The 18,452-nt window shown below is 59.5% G+C and overlaps 1 long non-coding RNA gene and 1 gene segment (V, D, J or C); both read left to right on the top strand.

The window, feature by feature from the left end:
- The first annotated feature begins 9,649 nt into the window (after positions 1-9,649).
- Positions 9,650-11,457, top strand: LOC106985944 (immunoglobulin heavy constant alpha 2-like). The segment is given in 4 exon segments: positions 9,650-9,656; positions 9,810-10,115; positions 10,321-10,653; positions 11,015-11,457. Coding segments are annotated over 4 exon segments (1,041 nt in total).
- Positions 11,458-13,154: 1,697 nt separating this feature from the next.
- LOC128316152 (uncharacterized) lies at positions 13,155-13,954 on the top strand. The gene is made up of 2 exons (XR_008299762.1): positions 13,155-13,518; positions 13,831-13,954. It is a non-coding gene; the product is annotated as an uncharacterized LOC128316152 (long non-coding RNA).
- The last annotated feature ends 4,498 nt before the right edge of the window (positions 13,955-18,452 follow it).

Raw genomic sequence — 18,452 nt, 5'->3', positions numbered from 1 at the left:
GGCAGGTCTGCCCAAGGATGTAGACAAGGGGCCAGAGGGAACGGGCAGGGGGCAGTTCTGGGCCTGAAGGTCCAGGTGGCCAGCCAGCGGCTCCCTGCAAGAATCCCTCTGACGCCCCAGACACCCCAGCTCGGTCCCCATCACGCCCGCTCTGCCGACGTCAAGACTCACTGCCCCTTCCCATGCTAATGTGAACGCAACAGTCTGCCTGTGACAAACTCGCAGTAGCTACCTCTCTGGTCTGTGCAGAAGGCCACAGGAACACAGCAGCACAATCACCAAGGTCAGAGCCCCTCCAGGGACCACCAGTCACCCACCCCAATCCGTCCACCCACTGACCACACACAGACAGGCCAATCCTCGGCCCCCATCCCACCAGCCAGCCTGGATGTCCCAGTGAGCTGAGCAAGACACAAAAGCAAACGAGCTGTCTGGGGCTGGCCACCGCCATCTTCGAGAAGAAACCTGATGAGCCTGGAAGGCAGGAGCCAAGATGCCGGTGAGACAGCCAGCTGACCAAGGACAGTGGTGGGCATGAGGCTGTGCCCCACTCCTGAGAATAAAGAGGTGGTTTCCCTGGGTGGAGAGACCTTCCCACAAGGGTCTCTATGAAGTCCACTGGAAATTGGGGGAGAATACGTGAACAGACACAATGAAAAGTAGGATTCCTTTATATACAAAATGTTTGGGAACCAATAAAAGGAAAGAAAGTGAGCAGTGGATCCTTCACAGAGAGGAAAAACCAAATGGCCAATGAGAAGACAATGTTTCAATAACTACAGAAGTTACACTAAGGAGGAAGCCAGAGGGGCACAGCCCTCTCAGCCCTGTCTGAGGGGGTGTGATTTGTTAGGACCATCGCTCAGGGCCCATGGCCGCATTCCCAGCGCCCGAATGCCCAGACCCTCTGGAAAAAGAGATTCTGCTCATGGAGGTGGCCTTCCACAGAAAGCCTCCCATCCCTGTCCCATGTCCCACGGGCTCTGACACAAACCAGGAATGGAAATGAGGGACAGCAAGTGTGCAGCCTGGGGGCAGAAAACCCAGGATTGGGCAACTCTGAGGTTCGTTCAGAAACACACAGGATTTGGTCTAAATGGAACATCAGGGAAGCCGGGGGTGGGGGCTAAAACAGGTCAAGGCCACACCACAGCCCACCAGATACTCACATGCAGACACACACAGTCCCAGGAAACCAGGCCCCACACTGATAAAATACAGGAGATATTCAGCTTTAAGGCTCTTCCTGAGTGCCCAGGAAGGCTCTACTTTGACCAAGGCCAGAACGACATGACCAGACTTCCCAGCAGGGGCTCCTTCTCTGCCCTGAGCACATGCCATACATCTGCTTCAGCGGCAAATAACCTGCAGGAAACATTGCAAACAGGAAGATAAGAGTAAGACCTCCCCACGCTCCCATAAGGTTGGAGACTGCAGCCTTGCACGTACTGGAAACAGGACATGAGTCTGTGACTTTCTGGAATGTTCTTCGTCATGAGTATCTGTAGCTCTTTGTGTGAGAAACCCCCACACTAAAAGTTGCTTCTGGAGCGAGTGTGGGTCCCAGCAGCTGCCTCACGTGGGCTCCAGTAAATCCTTTCTCCTTTTTCTCTAAAATTGTATAAAAGGGGTGCAGGGTGGTACGTGCCCTGTATTTTATATGCAGGTTCCAGGATGCAGTAGAGGCCACACCAAGTGTGGGAGGAAATACCGAGGCCATGGCACTGGGATAGCATGCAAAATTACAGATAGATTATAGAGAGATAGAAAGAAAGATAGATAGATAGATAAAGGTGGGTAGATAGACGATAGGTAGATAGATGATAGACTGATAGATGATGATGATGATGATGATAAATAGGCTGGTATAGATAGGTAGGTAGATAGATAGATAGATAGATAGATGATAGGCTGGTATAGATAGGTAACTAGATAGATAGATAGATAGATAGATAGACTGAAGATAGACTAATAGATGATAGATTAGATGGATGATGGATGGATAGATAGACTGATAGATGATAGATAAGATAGGGAGATAGATTGATAGATGATAGATTGATGATAGACTGAAGATAGACTGATAGATGATAGATTAGATAGATGATAGATGGATGGATAGATAGATAGATAGATAGATGATAGGTAAACTGATAGATGATGATAGAGTAAAATTTTAAGAAAGTTTTGCTATTTTGCACCAAGACCCACCCTCACCTGCAAGTTTCTCACATGCCACAGCCTAGGTCCTTCCTCCCACCTCCTGGGCTGGAGGCCCCCTGAGGGCAGAGCTGTCTTCTTTCTCTGACTTGTGGCCCAGATCCTGAGACCCACCCTATGGACCCCAGAACGAGGACAACAAGGGCTCGGCTCACACGGGCCCCCAGTGCTCATGGGCAGAATGCATGTCCCCCAAGCTTGGGAGGACAGAGTGCTGGTCACCAGTCAAGAGAGGCCTGCAGAGGCCAGTCGCACTGGGAGCACAGTCTGAGAGCAGGGTAGGAGAGGATTGTGCCAGCAGTAAGAGGTTGCATTCTCAGGGTCCCCTCTGTCCCTCCTTCTTCCCTTCTCTTATGAATCCACCACAGCAGGCTGAACAGTGGCCCCCCCAAAGCTATGCCCACGGCCTAATCCCTGGAACCTGTGAATGTGACTTTGGGAAAAGGGTCTTTGCAGATGTGATTAAAGTTAAGGACCTTAAGATGAGATCGTCCAGGCCCCAAACCTGATGGCAGGTGACTTTACAAGAGGCAGAAGAAGAGAGACAGATGCAGAGACAGACGCAGAGAAGCCACGTGAAGACGGAAGCAGAGACGGAAGGACACAGCCACAACCCCAGGGGTGCTTGGGGCCCCAGGAGCTGGAAGAGACAGGAAGAACACCGCCTGGATCTCCAGAGCTGGGAGAGTAAATTTCTGTTGTTTGAAGACCCTCAGTCCGTGGTCCTTGGTCACAGCAGCCACGGGATGCCCAGATGCCCAGCCAGCAGGCCTCAGCCAAGAGGAAGTCCCTCCTCCTTCAAGAAAAGCCCAAGGAGGCTAGTATCCAAAATCTATAAAGAACTCACCAAACTCCACACCTGAAAAATAAATAATCCAATGAAGAAATGGGTAGAAAACATGAATAGACACTTCTCTAAAGAAGACATCCGGATGGCCAACAGGCACATGAAAAGATGCTCAACGTCGCTCCTCATCAGGGAAATACAAATCAAAACCACACTCAGATATCACCTCACGCCGGAGTGGCTAAAATGAACAAATCGGGAGACTATAGATGCTGGCGAGGATGTGGAGAAACAGGAACCCTCTTGCACTGTTGGTGGGAATGCAAACTGGTGCAGCCTCTCTGGGAAACAGTGTGGAGGTTCCTCAAAAAATTAAAAATAGACCTACCCTATGACCCAGCAATAGCACTGCTAGGAATTTACCCAAGGGATACAGGAGTGCTGATGCATAGGGGCACTTGTACCCCAATGTTTACAGCAGCACTTTCAACAATAGCCAAATTATGGAAAGAGCCTAAGTGTCCATCCACTGATGAACGGAGAAAGAAATTGTGGTTTATATACACATTGGAATACTACGTGGCAATGAGAAAGAATGAAATATGGCCTTTTGTGGCAACGTGGATGGCACTGAAGAGTGTTATGCTAAGTGAAATAAGTCATACAGAGAAAGGCAGTTACCACATGTTTTTACTCTTATGTGGATCCTGAGACACTTAACAGAAGACCATGCGGGAGGGGAAGGGAAAAAAAGTTAGAGAGGGAGGGAGCCAAAGCATAAGAGACTCTTAAAAACTGAGAACAAACTGAGGGTTGATGGGGGGTGGGAGGGAGGGGAGGGCGGGTGATGGGCATGGAGGAGGGCACCTGTTGGGAGGAACACTGGGTGTTGTATGGAAACCAATTTGACAGTAAATTTCATATTTAAAAAATAAACAAATAATTAAAAAAAGCCCAAGGAGTATTCCCTGGCTCTTTCCACCCCCAATAGGACCCTCACGCTGGGCACAGCCCCTGACACATGGCAGGTGCTTGGTCAGTCTTCACAGAGTGCATTTCAGACCTCTTTCCTGAGTCCAGGTCCTTCCACCCACGGATGGACAAGACCCTGATGTCACATCTCAGGTCCAGGGACACCTCTTCTGCCCTGTGTCCCAGGTTGTCTGTGTGCATGCAGCCCACGTGTGGGTGCCCAAGTTGAGGAGCAGGGAGGCTGAAGGAGAAGGTGGCCCACCAAGTCTGCCCGACCCGTCTCTCACTTTCCCTGCTCTCTGGGGCAGGGGCTGCTCGGGGGGGAACCCCAGTGCTTTGGACCCTCAGAGAGTGCAGAGTCCAGGGACTCATGGGCACAGGGACAGTCCCCTGCTCACAAGGGTATGCAGGGCTGGCGGGATGAATTATCCCTTATGGGTGATTCTGAGGGATCCTGGGGTTCATAACGAAACCCACAGAGCTCCCTGGAGCCAGGCCACTGTGTGTCTGTGCCATCCTGGGCTCCCCTCCCTGCACCTGTCTCTCCTCTGCCTCCTGGCCTGCCCTGACTCCCCCTTCCTTGGGCCATCAGAGCCCATCAGGGGGAAAAAACATTGGCAGACATCTCCATCGAGCCTGAAGCTTGCTGCCACTCCCCCTGGTGGTGTCCTTTCTGGGAGTGGACCATTGGTTCCTGTGTGTGGCTCCAGAACCTTCTGTGCATGAAGAAGTGAATGATCAAACGGGCACAGACACAAGCTGGGCCCAACCTGCACCAGGGAGGGCCAGTCAGGACGCACAGAAGAGGCAACTCAGGAGCTCAGACAGCAGCAGGAGAGCCCTGGCTCTGGAGGGTGGGCTGGGGAGCTGGCCCTACCCACAGAACTCCAGGCTCCCAGACAGGGACAGCCCCCATGCCCTCACCCCAGCCATACCCTGGGACCCCAGCTGTTTGAGGGCTGTTCTAAGAAGGGTGGCCACAATCACAGCCAGGCTGGAGTGGCTCTTCACGCTCATACCCTCCCCTGTGGCCGGAAGGTCTGCCGAGGCCTGCTGGCTTGCCAGGGGTTACTCTGGGAAAGCCCTGTGCCTCCAGGCCCCACCCCTGCAGGCCTTCACTCCACCTCCACTTCTGAGACCATCTCTACCCCAGTGTCCCTGAGCCCTCCCTGTATCTATTGCAGCCTTTGCCTCCTTGCCTCTCAGCCCCCAGACAGCCACATGGAGCCGTGACCCCACCAGGGCACCCGACTTTGTACCCACATGACCCCAGGCCAGAGTCAGCCTCCCGGGGGTCGTACCGGCCAGGCCGCACACACCTGGCTCCACCACAGCCAGACCACAGACCAGACATGACGTGGAGGCGAGCAGCCACCACTGGTGGGACAGGAAGTGGGCAAGTGACCCCATCTGTGGGCCAGACACAGTCACGCAGCCCCTCCCAGCCCACCCCTCACAGCCTCAGCCCACCGACAACACTAATGGCCCAGAGTAGGGCAGGTGGTTGCTGAGACCCTGCGGCCATCAGGTGGGAATGCAGGAGACCCAGGCCTTCATCCTCAACTTCAAGGCTCTTGGGAGGCAGATGGACATACAGCCCTGGGCCACCTGGCTGAGGGAAGCCTGAGCCTCTCAGATGCAGTGGACCCTCCAGCAGCCTTGAGCATGTGGGTCCAGACGTGGCTCAGGCCTCCTCTCTTCAGTCAGCCCGTCCTGAATGCTGCTGTGCCCTAGAGGATGGAGAACAGGCACCAGGACAGAGAGCAGATGGAGAAAGGAGGGTCGGCATGATGCCCCAGATCACAGGGCCGAGCTGTAACAGGCAGCTAGCTAGGTGAATGTGGACTGGGCTGGGCTGAACTGTTCTGGGCTGGGCTGGGCTGAACTGGGCTGAACTGGGCTGTTCTGGACTGAACTGGGCTGAACTGGGCTGGGCTGGGCTGCACTGGGCTGCACTGGGCTGAACTGGGCTGAGCTGGTCTGTTCTGGACTGAACTGGGCTGAACTGAGCTGGGCTTGGCTGGGCTGAACTGGGCTGAACTGGGCTGGAATAGGCTGAGCTGAGTTGAACTGGGCTGAATTGGGCTGAACTGACCTGGGCTGAGCTGGGCTGAGCTGAGTTGAACTGGGCTGAACTGAGCTGACCTGGGCTGAGCTGGGCTGAGCTGGGCTGAGCTGAGTTGAACGGGGCTAAGCTGGGCTGGGCTGAGCTGGGCTGAGCTGGGCTGGGCTGAACTGGGCTGAACTGAGCTGACCTGGGCTAAGCTGGGCTGGGCTGAACTGGGCTGAACTGAGCTGACCTGGGCTAGCTGGGCTGGACTGGGCTGATCTGGGCTGGGCTGAACTGGGCTGACCTGGGCTAAGCTAGGCTGGGCTAAACTGGGCTGAACTGAGCTGACCTGGGCTGAGCTGGGCTGAACTGGGCTGAGCTGGGCTGAACTGGGCTGGGCTGGGCTGGGCTAGGTTGAGCTAAACCAGGCTGGGCTGAGCTGAGTTGAACTGGGCTGAGCTGGGCTGAGCTGGGCTGGGCTGGGCTGAGCTGAGCTTAACTGGGCTGGGCTGAGTTGAACTGGGCTGAGCTGAGATGAACTGAGCTGAACTGGCCTGAGCTGGGCTGGGCTGGGCTAGGTTGAGCTAAACCGGGCTGGACTGAGCTGAGTTGAACTGGGCTGAGCTGGGCTGAGCTGGGCTGGGCTGAGCTGGGCTAGGTTGAGCTAAACCGGTCTGGGCTGGGCTGAGTTGAACTGGGCTGAGCTGGGATGAACTGGGCTGAACTGGACTGAGCTGGGCTGTGCTGGGCTAGGTTGAGCTAAACCGGGCTGGGCTAGGCTGAGCTTAGCTGGGTTGCACTGGGCTGAGCTGGGCTGGGCTGAGCTGGGCTGAGCTGGGCTGAACTGGGATGGACTGGGCTAACCTGTTCTGGGCTGAGCTGAGCTGAGCTGGGCTGAGCTAAGCTGGGCTGAGCTGGGCTGAACTGGGCTGAACTTGGCTGAGCTAAACCAGGCTGGGCTGGGCTGGGCTGAGCTGAGCTGGTTTGCCCTGGGCTGAGCTCGGTTGGGCTGAGCTGAACTGTTCTGGGCTGAGCTGAGCTGGGCTAAGCTGAGCTCAGCTGAGCTGTGCTGAGTTGAACTGGACTGAGCTGGGCTGGGCTGGGCTGAGCTTACCTGGGCTGAGCTGAGCTTACCTGGGCTGAGCTAGGCTTAACTGGGCTGAGCTGAGCCGGGCTGACCTGAGCTGGGCTGAGCTGAGTTGGGCTAGGTTGAGCTAAACTGGGCTGGGCTGGGCTGAGCTTAGCTGGGTTGCACTGGGCTGAGCTGGGCTGGGCTGAGCTGGGCTGAGCTGGGCTGGACTGGGCTGAACTTGGCTGAGCTAAACCAGGCTGGGCTGGGCTGAGCTGAGCTGAGCTGGTTTGCCCTGGGCTGAGCTGGGTTGGGCTGAGCTGAACTGTTCTGGGCTGAGCTGAGCTGGGCTGGGCTGAGCTAAACCAGGCTGGGCTGGGCTGAGCTGAGCTGGGCTGAGCTGGGCTGAGCTGGGCTGGGCTGGGCTAAGCTGAGCTGAGCTGAGCTGTGCTGAGTTGAACTGGACTGGGCTGGGCTGGGCTGGGCTGAGCTGAGCTGGGCTGAGCTGGGCTTAATTGGGCTGAGCTGAGCTGGGCTGAGCTGAGCTGGGCTAGGCTGAGCTAAACCAGGCTGGGCTGGGCTGGGCTGAGCTTAGCTGGGTTGCACTGGGCTGAGCTGGGCTGGGCTGAGCTGAGCTGAGCTGGGCTGAGCTGAGCCAGGCTGAACTGGGCTGAACTGGGCTGAGCTGGGCTGAGCTGGGCTTAATTGGGCTGACCTGGGCTGGGCTGAGCTGAGCTGGGCTGGGCTGAGCTGAGCCAGGCTGAACTGGGCTGAACTGGGCTGGGCTGGGCTGAGCTGGGCTGAGCTGGGCTAAGCTGAGCTGAGCTGAGTTGAACTGGGCTGAGCTGAGCTGAGCTGGGCTGAGCTGGGCTGAACTGGGCTGAGCTAAACCGGGCTGGGCTGGGCTGAGCTTAGCTGGCTTGCCCTGGGCTGAGCTGGGTTGGGCTGAGCTAAGCTGAGTTGAGCTGGATTGCACTGGGCTGAGCTGAGCCAGGCTGAACTGGGCTGAGCTGGGCTGAGCTGGGCTGAGCTGGGCTGGGCTAAGCTGAGCTGAGCTGAGCTGCGCTGAGTTGAACTGGACTGAGCTGGGCTGGGCTGGGCTGGGCTGGGCTTAACTGGGCTGAGCTGAGCAGGGCTGAGCTGAGCTGGGCTGGGCTGAACTGGGCTGAACTGAGCTGACCGGGGCTGAGCTGGGCTGAACTGGGCTGAACTGAGCTGACCTGGGCCAAGCTGGGCTGAACTGGGCTGAGCTAAACCGGGCTGGGCTGGGCTGAGCTTAGCTGGCTTGCCCTGGGCTGAGCTGGGTTGGGCTGAGCTAAGCTGAGCTGAGCTGGATTGCACTGGGCTGAGCTGAGCCAGGCTGAACTGGGCTGAACTGGGCTGAGCTGGGCTGAGCTGGGCTGAGCTGGGCTGGGCTAAGCTGAGCTGAGCTGAGCTGAGCTGCGCTGAGTTGAACTGGGCTGAGCTGGGCTGGGCTGGGCTGGGCTGGGCTGAGCTGGGCTGAACTGGACTGAACTGAGCTGAGCTGGGCTGGGCTGGGCTGAACTGGGCTGAACTGAGATGACCTGGGCCGAGCTGGGCTGAGCTGGGCTGAGGTGAGTTGAACTGGGCTGAACTGAGCTGAGCTGGGCTCAGCTGAGCTCAGCTGAGTTGAACTGGGCTGAGCTGGGCTGAACTTGGCTGAGCTGGACTGAACTGGGCTGAACTGAGCTGACCTGGGCTGAGCTGAGTTGAACTGAGCTGACCTGGGCTGAGCTGGGCTTAGCTGGGCTGAGCTCGGCTGAGCTGGGCTGACCTGGGCTGAACTGGGCTGAGCTGGCCTGAACTGGGTTGGGCTAGGGTGCAAGGGAAGGTGTTGTTTGGGTTAGTGTCAGCCCCCAGAGATGTGGTCTCCAGCCAGGCTGGCCCCTGTGTTCCTCGGGGATGCATGAGGGCCATGCTACTTCCTTTGCAGCCATGATCCCCTCTCTCCTCACCAGTCCTTGAAGGAAATTGGTCCTGTATGAGCAGATCATGCCTTGTGTTCTTGACTTTTCCAGCAGGGATATCCCAGGACTGAGTTGGAATTAGGCCTCTGACCTCCAAAACTTCATAGGCCACAGAGGTCAACTGTCACTGATCTGGAGGCTGTGGGTGGGTGGGTGGATGGGGACCCTGACTGGTTGGTGGGAAGGGGGTCCCGGAGGAACAGACCTCTTCTCCTGCCCTGTGCCACCTCTTACCTGGCAACAGGCCCTGGTGCAGACTCGCTTCAAGCCTGGACTGCTCTGCCTGTGCCCCCGCTCTGGGCCCACCTGTTATGATCCCCAAAGCCCAGCAGAGAGCATGTCTGTGCCCACTGCACAGATGGGAAGCTGAAAGTCCAGCAGCACGTGCGGACTCAGCCAGTGAGTGGGAGAGCCGTGTTCAATAACCACGAATCCCGTCTGGGAGCGGCCTGTGCCCGAGGCCTTCTCCCAGGAACATGTCCAGGTCCTCGTGCTAGAACCCTGACAAGCACGTTCAGAAACAGTGCAAGAGGACCCAGGCAGCCGGTTCCGACCCCGGGTCCATGGCGCGTGAGCTGAATGACCTCAGGGCTGTCACTAACCCTCTCTGTGCCAGATTCCTCCAGTGTAAAAGAGAAACGGGCATCATCCCGGGCTTGTGAGGCCATCACGGGTCCGGGCAGCATGCCGGCCCACCGCTTCACAGAGCGTCCTGTGTTGCAGAGTCCAAAACCAGCCCCCATGTCTTCCCGCTGAGCCTCAGGACGAGTGACCCAGCCGGGCAAGTGGTCATTGCCTGCCTGGTGCAAGGGTTCTTCCCGCCGGAGCCCGTGAGAGTGACTTGGAGCCCCAGCAAGGAAGGCGCATCCATCCGGAACTTCCCCGCGGTGAAGTCCGCTTCCAGGAACCTGTACACCATGAGCAGCCAGCTGACCCTGCCGGCTAGCCAGTGCCCCGATGGCGCGTCCCTGCAATGCCAAGTGGAGCACTATTCCAGCGCCAGCCCGGCCGTGTCTGTGCCCTGCAGAGGTCAGAGGGCAGGCTGGGGCAGGGCGGGGGCCACCACGTTCTCACCCTGACCCACCACCTGGAACTCCCCTGGGAGGAGGGTGGGCTGCCAGGCCCAGCTCCCAGCGAGTGGCCGAGATAGGCGCCCGGGAAGGAGCTGGAGGGAGGGGGAGGGGAGGGGGGCAGAGGGGCTCACTGACCTGCTCAACCTTCCCCCCGGTTCCAGGGGACCCCCTTCCTCAGTGTTCCCCGTGCAATGAACCCCGCCTGTCACTACACAAGCCCGCCCTCGAGGACCTGCTTCTGGGCTCCAATGCCAGCATCACGTGCACCCTGAGCGGCCTGAACCACCCCGAGGGTGCCCTGTTCTCCTGGACACCCTCAGGGGGGAAGGAGGCCATCCAGAAGCCCCCAGAGCGTGACTCCTGCGGCTGCTACAGTGTGTCCAGTGTCCTTCCAGGCTGCGCCGAGCCATGGGACCGCGGGGAGATCTTCTCCTGCACCGCCACCCATCCCGAGCTCAGGACGCCAGAAACTGCCACCGTCTCCAAAGTCCCAGGTGGGCCCAGACCCTGACCGGGACGGGCCGTTGCGCAACTCCTTGTCCTGCCTCCTCCCTCGAGCCCCTGGGCTTAGAGGCTCCCACCCACATTCTACTAGAGGACCCCGAGGCGTGGGGGGCCCAGACCCCCCACCCGGCTCTCTGCCCCGCGGGGAACACTTTCCCGAGGACCCCGAGGCGTGGGGGGCCCAGACCCCCCCACCCGGCTCTCTGCCCCGCGGGGAACACTTTCCCGAGGACCCCGAGGCGTGGGGGGCCCAGACCCCCCCACCCGGCTCTCTGCCCCGCGGGGAACACTTTCCCGAGGACCCCGAGGCGTGGGGTGCCCAGACCCTTAACCCAGCTTTCTGCCCTCCAGAGAACACTTTCCGGCCCCAGGTCCACCTGCTGCCGCCGCCGTCGGAAGAGCTGGCCCTCAATGAGCTGGTGTCGCTGACGTGCCTCGTGCGAGGCTTCAGCCCCGAGGACGTGCTGGTACGATGGCTGCAAGGATCCCAGGAGCTGTCCCGGGAGAAGTACCTGACCTGGGGCCCCCTGCAGGAGCCCGGCCAGAGCGTCCCCACCTTCGCCACGACCAGCGTGCTGCGAGTGTCGGCCGAGGACTGGAAGCAGGGGGAGAAGTTCTCCTGCATGGTGGGTCACGAGGCCCTGCCCCTGGCCTTCACCCAGAAGACCATCGACCGCCTGGCGGGTAAACCCACCCACGTCAACGTGTCTGTGGTCATGTCGGATGTGGAAGGCGTTTGCTACTGAACTGCCCACCTGCCCCTCCCTGAATAAACTCCGTACTGGCCCAAAGCAGCCCCACGCCTCCCTCAGGCTGCCTGTCTGTCCATATTCGGGGTCTGCGGCCGGGGCACGGCAGGGCCCGCAGGGGGGAGGGCGACTGCCACCCTGACCCTTTGGGGCCTCACTTTCCTTGCTCGGCCTTCACACCCGTGTGTGCGTGTGCGTGTGTGAGCACATGGTGCACAGCAAGGCAAGCTGGGAGCCAAACCCGAGGTCGACGGTCAGCGAGGTGGGCACACACAGCCCAGTGGGTCCTGAGCAGCGGGCACCACGCAAGTCCTCAGTGGGCAGGTGACGTGGTCTTGGATCTCAGAAAATGCCTCTAAGGGCAGCTGGGAGGGACGAGAGGGAGGCAGGAGAGCAGGTGGCCGGTGAGGAGGCTGGTGTCACCGTCAGGGGCCACGGCAGGAATGAGGGGAGGGCAGGATTCTAGGGGCTCGCACCACGGGTGGTGAAACGCACACGGTTGTGGGACGGCCTCACTGATGCACCCAGCGAGGGAGCCACCCTGCACCAAACGACCCCGTAGGCAGCACACACATGCCCCAGGCTCACACTCACGCGCACGCACACACGTCTAGATGCAGGAAGCTCACAGCCCAGACCCGGGTCCACGAAGGCAAGGGGGGGTGTGTTCCCTACCCAAGATTCCCCACCTTGCCTGTGTGCTCCCCGGGCACAGCTCAGGGCCCAGTTCCACAGACCCTCCCAGGCAGCCCCTGCTCCCTGCCTGACCCCCGGATTCAGGTCTCCCATCTCTTCCTGGACCCGAGTTTGGATATGGCAAGGGCAGGCCGGGGCGGGGTGAGGAGGGACAGCTCCCACCAGGGCCCCTCTGCAGCTGCTGCTGCTGCGGGAGGCCCCGGCAGGAAGACAGAGCTTAGAGGCCCTACTGTGGCCACCGTGGGACACCTGGAGGTATAGCTCCCACAAGGGGGCAGCGGGGCCCCTGCTCTCATCTCAGACACCTGCTGGGCTTCCCCGCGGGACCTGGCCTCTGGCCTCCTGCCACTGCTCCCAGAGCCAAAGTGAGCTGGGGACGCCACCCACACGGCCACTGCTCCCCTCTCAAAAGTCTGGCCACCAGGGGAGCCAGTGCCTGGCCCAGAGAAAGAGCTTCCTAAAGAGATGGGGGAGAGGAAGAGTCAATAGCTGAGGGGGACAGCAGACGGACAGCAGACAGTCAGGCAGACACAACACAGGACATGTAATGGAAGGAAGGAAGGACAGACAGGTGGATGGTAGGAAGGAGAGGGACGGACCGACGGATGGAAGGATGGATGACTGGATGTGTCAGCATGTGACAAGCAGATCCAAATCCCACTTAACACAGAAGGTCTGTGCCCTAAGACCCTGAAGACAGCCCATGCTGGTGGCCTTCGCCTGGGCCTCCCTCAAACTCCTTGTAGCCTATCAGCCACATTCCCCGGGAAGGCAGCGTGCCCTCAGACCCAGAGCCCTGTCTCACCCCGGAGCGTCCGAGGGTGGCATGTCTGGTCCTCTCTGACCCCACCCAGGGCCCAGGCCCAGGCCAAGCCAAGAACATAGGGCTTGCTGAGCACACAGACGGGGCGGGCGTCCAGGAGGCCTTGGGCTTGAGCTCCGTTTAGAGCAGCAGAACTCTGGCCCTGCCAGGTCTCTCCCCAAGGTCCTGCCAGGACTCCCTCAGACATGGGGGGCCTTGGGCATCTGAAAAACTGCAAGGGCCCCAGCCCCCTCATCCTCCCTGAGGCAGCCCCAGTCCTGCGAGAGGGCACCCCACTGTCCCGACCCCGAGGGCGCGTGGAAGGGAAGGCCTGGGCTTGCGCCCACCTGGGCGGGCGTGGGTCTGGCAGACTCTCAGTGTCTTGCAGGTTGCCGGGAGCCACTTCCCTGGCTGGCGCTGGACCTACCGCAGGAGGACCTGGAGGAAGACGCCCCAGGAGCCAGCCTGTGGCCCACCACGGTCACCTTGCTCACCCTCTTCCTACTGAGTCTCTTCTACAGCACAGCGCTGACCGTGACAAGTGTGCGGAGCCCAGCCGACAGCAGAGAGGGCCCCCGGTACTGAGCAGAAGCCAGCCAGGCACACAGGTGGGGTGAGGAGGCAGAGGGGTGGGCTGACGGGGACAGGGGGCTTGGCCACCAGAGCATCTGCCTACTCCACACCCTTGGGGTTGGGGGCGGAGGGGGTCTGGCCTCCCAGGGAGGTGATCCCCTCACAGACACTGAGGATGTGGGCGGTCCTGGGGCCGGGGCTTCAATGTCCCCCAGCAGGCTCTGGGAGTTAGGTTCCCTGGGTGAAGTCATTGTAGGATTCAATCCGTCTCCCCTGAGGCAGGCCAGGGCTGGGGACAGGGCACTGGCAAGGAACTCCCCTGGACCCTGACCCCACTGTGTTTGCAGGGAGGAGGCTGGAGGAGCTTCTGGGAAGCCCAGCTGGATGTCAGAGCTCAGCGCTGCTCAGAAACTGCCCGCCCACCCCCACACACAGGCCGTGCTGGCACAATAAACTGATCCCAAAGGCAAAGGTTCTCAGACTCTGAATGAGAGGAGGGAAAAGAGAGGGACAGAGGTTTGGGATAAGGGGACACCTCCCTCAAGGCCCAGGGTGAGGGTCCTTCACCTAGAACCCACCTGATCTGATCCTCCATAAGGCACAGGCACAGGACAAGAGCTGTTCTTCACCAAGGACAGTATGAAGCAAGACCCCTGCCAAGAACAGCACCCAGCACCCTGGTCTTGGTCACTGGGCCATTGTCCTGGTCACTGAGCCCAAGTCATGATTCACTGAGACCTGGTCATGATCACCGAGGCCCTGGTCCTCATCACTGAGCCCTGGTCCTGGTCACTGAGCTCTAGTCCTGATCACTGGCCCCTATAGGGTCCTTGTGACTGAGCCCTGGTCCTCATCACTAAGACCTGGTCCTCATCACTGGGCCCTAGTCCCGATCACTGTGACCTGGTCCTGGTCACTGAGCCCTGGTTCTGGTCACTGAGCCCTGGTTATGATCACTGGTCCCTAGTCCTGGTCACTAAGCCCTAGTCCTGGTCACTGAGACCTGGCTATGATCACTGGGCCTTGGTCCTGATCACTGAGACCTGGTCTTGCTCACTGAGCTCTGGTCCTGATCACTGACCCCTAGTCCTTGTGACTGAGCTTTGGTCCCTGTCACTGGGTCCTGGTCCTGGTCACTGGGCCCTGATTCTGGTCACTGAGCCTTGGACCTAATCACTAAGCCATGGTCCTGGCCACTGAGCCTGGGTCCTAATCATTGTGCCTGGCCCGTCACTGAGCCCTGGTCCTGACATTGTACCCTGGTACTCATCACTCAGCCCTGGTCTAGTCACTGTGGCCTGATCTAATCACTGTGTCCCTGTCATGATTATTTTATTCTGATCACTTATCCGTGGTTCTCAACACTGAACCCTGTTCCTGATCACTGGTCCCTGGTCTGATGACTGAGCTCTAGTCCTGATCACTGAGCCTGGTCTTCTTGGTCACTGAGCCTGGTCACTGAGCCTGGTCCTGATCACTGAGCCCTGGTCCTGGTCACTGAACCCTGGTCTTGGTCACTGAGCCCTGGTCCTGGTCACTGAGCCTGGTCTTCTTGGTCACTGAGCCTGGTCCTGATCACTGAGCCCTGGTCCTGGTCACTGAACCCTGGCCTTGGTCACTGAGCCTGGTCCTGATCACTGAGCCTGGTCTTGGTCAGTAAGCCTGAGCTTTGTCCTAGTCACCAAGCCCTCGTCCTGGTCACTGAGACTTGGTCTTGATCACTGAGCCCTGGTCCTAGTCACTGAGTCTTGTCTGGTCACTGAGCCCTCATCCTGATCACTGAGCCTGGTCTTGATCACTGAGCCTTGGTCTTGGTCACTGAGTCTGGTCCTGGTCACTGAGCCTGTTCCATACCACTGAGTCCTGGTCCTGATCACTGAGCCCTGGTACTGGTCACTGAGCCCTGGTCTTGGTCACTGAGCCTGGGCCTGGTCACTGAGCCTGGTCCTGATCACTGAGCCTGGTCTTGGTCACTAAGCCTGAGCTTGGTCTTAGTCACTGACCCTGGTCCTAGTCACTGAGTCTTGTCTGGTCACTGAGCCCTCATCCTGATCACTGAGCCTGGTCTTGATCACTGAGCCTTGGTCTTGGTCACTGAGTCTGGTCCTGGTCACTGAGCCTGTTCCATACCACTAAGCCCTGGTCCTGGTCACTGAGTCTTGTCTGGTCACTGAGCCCTCATCCTGATCACTGAGCCCTGGTCCTGATCACTGAGCCCTGGTACTGGTCACTGAGCCCTGGTCTTGGTCACTGAGCCTGGGCCTGGTCACTGAGCCTGGGCCTTGTCACTCTGCCCTGGTCCTGGTCACTGAGCCCTGGCCTTGGTCACTAAGCCTGGTCCTCATCACTGAGCCCTGTTCCTGGTCACTGAGCCCTGGTCCTAGTCACTGAGTCTTGTCTGGTCACTGAGCCCTCATCCTGATCACTGAGCCTTGGTCTTGGTCACTGAGTCTGGTCCTGGTCCCTGAGCCTGTTCCATACCACTGAGCCCTGGTCCTGGTCACTTAGTCTTGTCTGGTCACTGAGCCCTCATCCTGATCACTGAGCCCTGGTCCTGGTCACTGAGCCCTGGTTTTGGTCACTGAGCCTGGGCCTGGTCACTGAGCCTGGGCCTGGTCACTCTGCCCTGGTCCTGGTCCCTGAGCCTGGTCCTGGTCACTAATTCCAATTCCTGGTCACTGACCCTGCTCCTGGTCACTCTGCCCTGATCCTGTCACTAATCCCAATTCTGGGTCACTGAGCCCTGGGCCTAAAAACTGAGTCCTAGTGTTCATTACATGGTCAGGTCCTGAGTTAGTGGCCATTTATTCTGAGCTTGGAGCCCTTGTTCATGGCTTGCATCACACTTAGATCCTGAGTTCTATTCCCATGCTTTGGGTTCTTAGTCCCGACCCTCATCAGAGTGCCTGCATGGTAGAGGGGGAGCCTCCCGGGTGATCCAAGACCCTCTTAGTCTGGGCACTAGATGGAGGGTGAGGTGATGACCCCATGTCTGGCCTCATCTTTTCCAGGGCCCAGATGGCATGAGGCAGAGCCCCCGTCCATGAGGGTCCCCGATACAGGGGAAGGGAGGAGGCGATGGTGTTTGTGTTCTCTTGTTTTTCTCTTTCTTCTCAGGCTTCACCTGCTGAACACCCAAAATAGTCCTAGGGGAGGCTGAGTCATTGTGAGTGCGGCCCAGCCCAGGTGTCCCAGCCAGAGACTGCTATTCTGAGAATCAGGCCCGAAAACAGAGATCTGGCCAGATGGCCCTGGGGCCCGGGGCCTGGGCAAGGGTCTGGAGGCTGTGGTGGCAGAGAAGTCCCCAAGACCTGCAGAACACTCCAGCCCCCACCACACGTGGGCCCGCATCAGGCCAGGATCAGTCAGGGTCTATCCAGGGTCAGCTGGGACCACCTTGGACAGCCAATGTCAGTCTAGGATCAGCCAGGATCAGCCAGGGTCAAACAGGGTCAGCCCGGGGTCAGCCTAGGTGTTGGCAGGATCTGCACAGGTTCTTCTGACATCCACAGGTCAGTAGGGCTCTCACCGGCCACAGGACTCAGCGGCATGCAGCCTCTAAGGCTTCTGAGGGTTGGGCCCACAAAAGAGCCAGGCCAGGTGGGACCCTGGCCTTAGAGTCTGACATTGACCTCTGCTGGCCCTGCACCCACATACCCCTCCCTCTGTCGTGCTTCCTCTGTGTTAGACCCCACAGGCAGCGATAGACTGTGGGCACAGCCCCGGGACTCCAGCAGGCATCCCCCTGGGCTGTGGACCAGGACAGGTACATTCCCCAGGGCTCACGGCAGGACCCATATCCCACACCGGGGGACACTGAGGGTCCAGGAAGGGCAGACCACACCGGGGTCAGTGAGAGAGACAGAGAGAGAGACAAAGACAAGAGGGGAGAGAGACAGACAGGGGGAGGTGAAGACAATGGACAGGAGAAAGGAACAGAGAGAGCTGCAGAGAGAAGGTCAAGGCAAAGACACAGAGACGGGGCAGGACACGGGGCAGGCACTGGAGACAAGCCCCTCACACATGCACCTGCACACCCATGCACACTCACACTCTCCTGCCTCCCTACACACGCACTCAGGGACGTGCCCATGAACGCACACTGACCTCCTCGGTCTCCAGCTCACACACTCGCTCATGTCCAGAGGGGGACATTCAGACCCCCACATGCACACTCACGCTCTCACACCTCCCTCCAGGCCCCGGGGGCTCAGGGAGCCCACTGAGGCTCACACAGGCCCACCACTCCCTGTGGGGCTGAGCAACGTACCCGGGTGTCTGGGTCCCAGCCTCACCACTCACTAGACCTGTGCCTCCCGGCCCGCCTTGGGGGTCCCATCTGTGAGGTGGGCACATGCCCTCCGCTCAGGGAAGGCCCCCACACGAACGGTGCAGGAACATGTGGGCAGAGGTCAGCCAGCAGCCGGGAGCAGCCGAGCAAGTCCTGGGCCAGAGCCAGGGGGCCGTGTGCAGGTGGGGGCAGAGCAGCCTGGGGACCCCTGTGCCCCTCCGGGGTCTGGCCCCTCGGCCGGTGGGGAGCCCACCCAGCCCTGTGCACCGTGCACCGTCACTGTGCCGGCCGCAGCGGGGCCTCTGGGCCTTGGGGAGAAACCCGCAGGCCTGCCTGGGTCCCCAACAGGGGGCCGGGAAGTGGGGGCCCCCGTGCCGGGGGAGGCAGGAGACTCAGGCCTGGGGCCGGCGCAGGGTCCCCCACGAGGGCGCTGACAGCCAGGGCCGTGGGCCAGAGAGCAAGACAGCCACACGGCACAGCCTGAGGACAGGGATGGACACCTGGAGGTCGTCAGGACAGAGGGCAGGGTGAACTTCCAGAGTGCTGGGGGCCCTGGCAGGGAGCACTGGGTAATGCACAGGTGCCCCATCACCGTGCTCCACACCCGAAGCCACCAGAGCACTGCGTGCCGACCACGCTCAGCAGCAAGAACGGAAAACGGTCTCAGCCCAGGTCCCA

Source organism: Acinonyx jubatus, chromosome B3 (genome assembly GCF_027475565.1).
Source record: "Acinonyx jubatus isolate Ajub_Pintada_27869175 chromosome B3, VMU_Ajub_asm_v1.0, whole genome shotgun sequence".
NCBI classification, from domain to species: Eukaryota; Metazoa; Chordata; class Mammalia; order Carnivora; family Felidae; genus Acinonyx; species Acinonyx jubatus.
The sequence above is the reverse complement of the archived record's forward strand: the minus strand, read 5'-3'. Positions and strand labels throughout refer to the sequence as shown.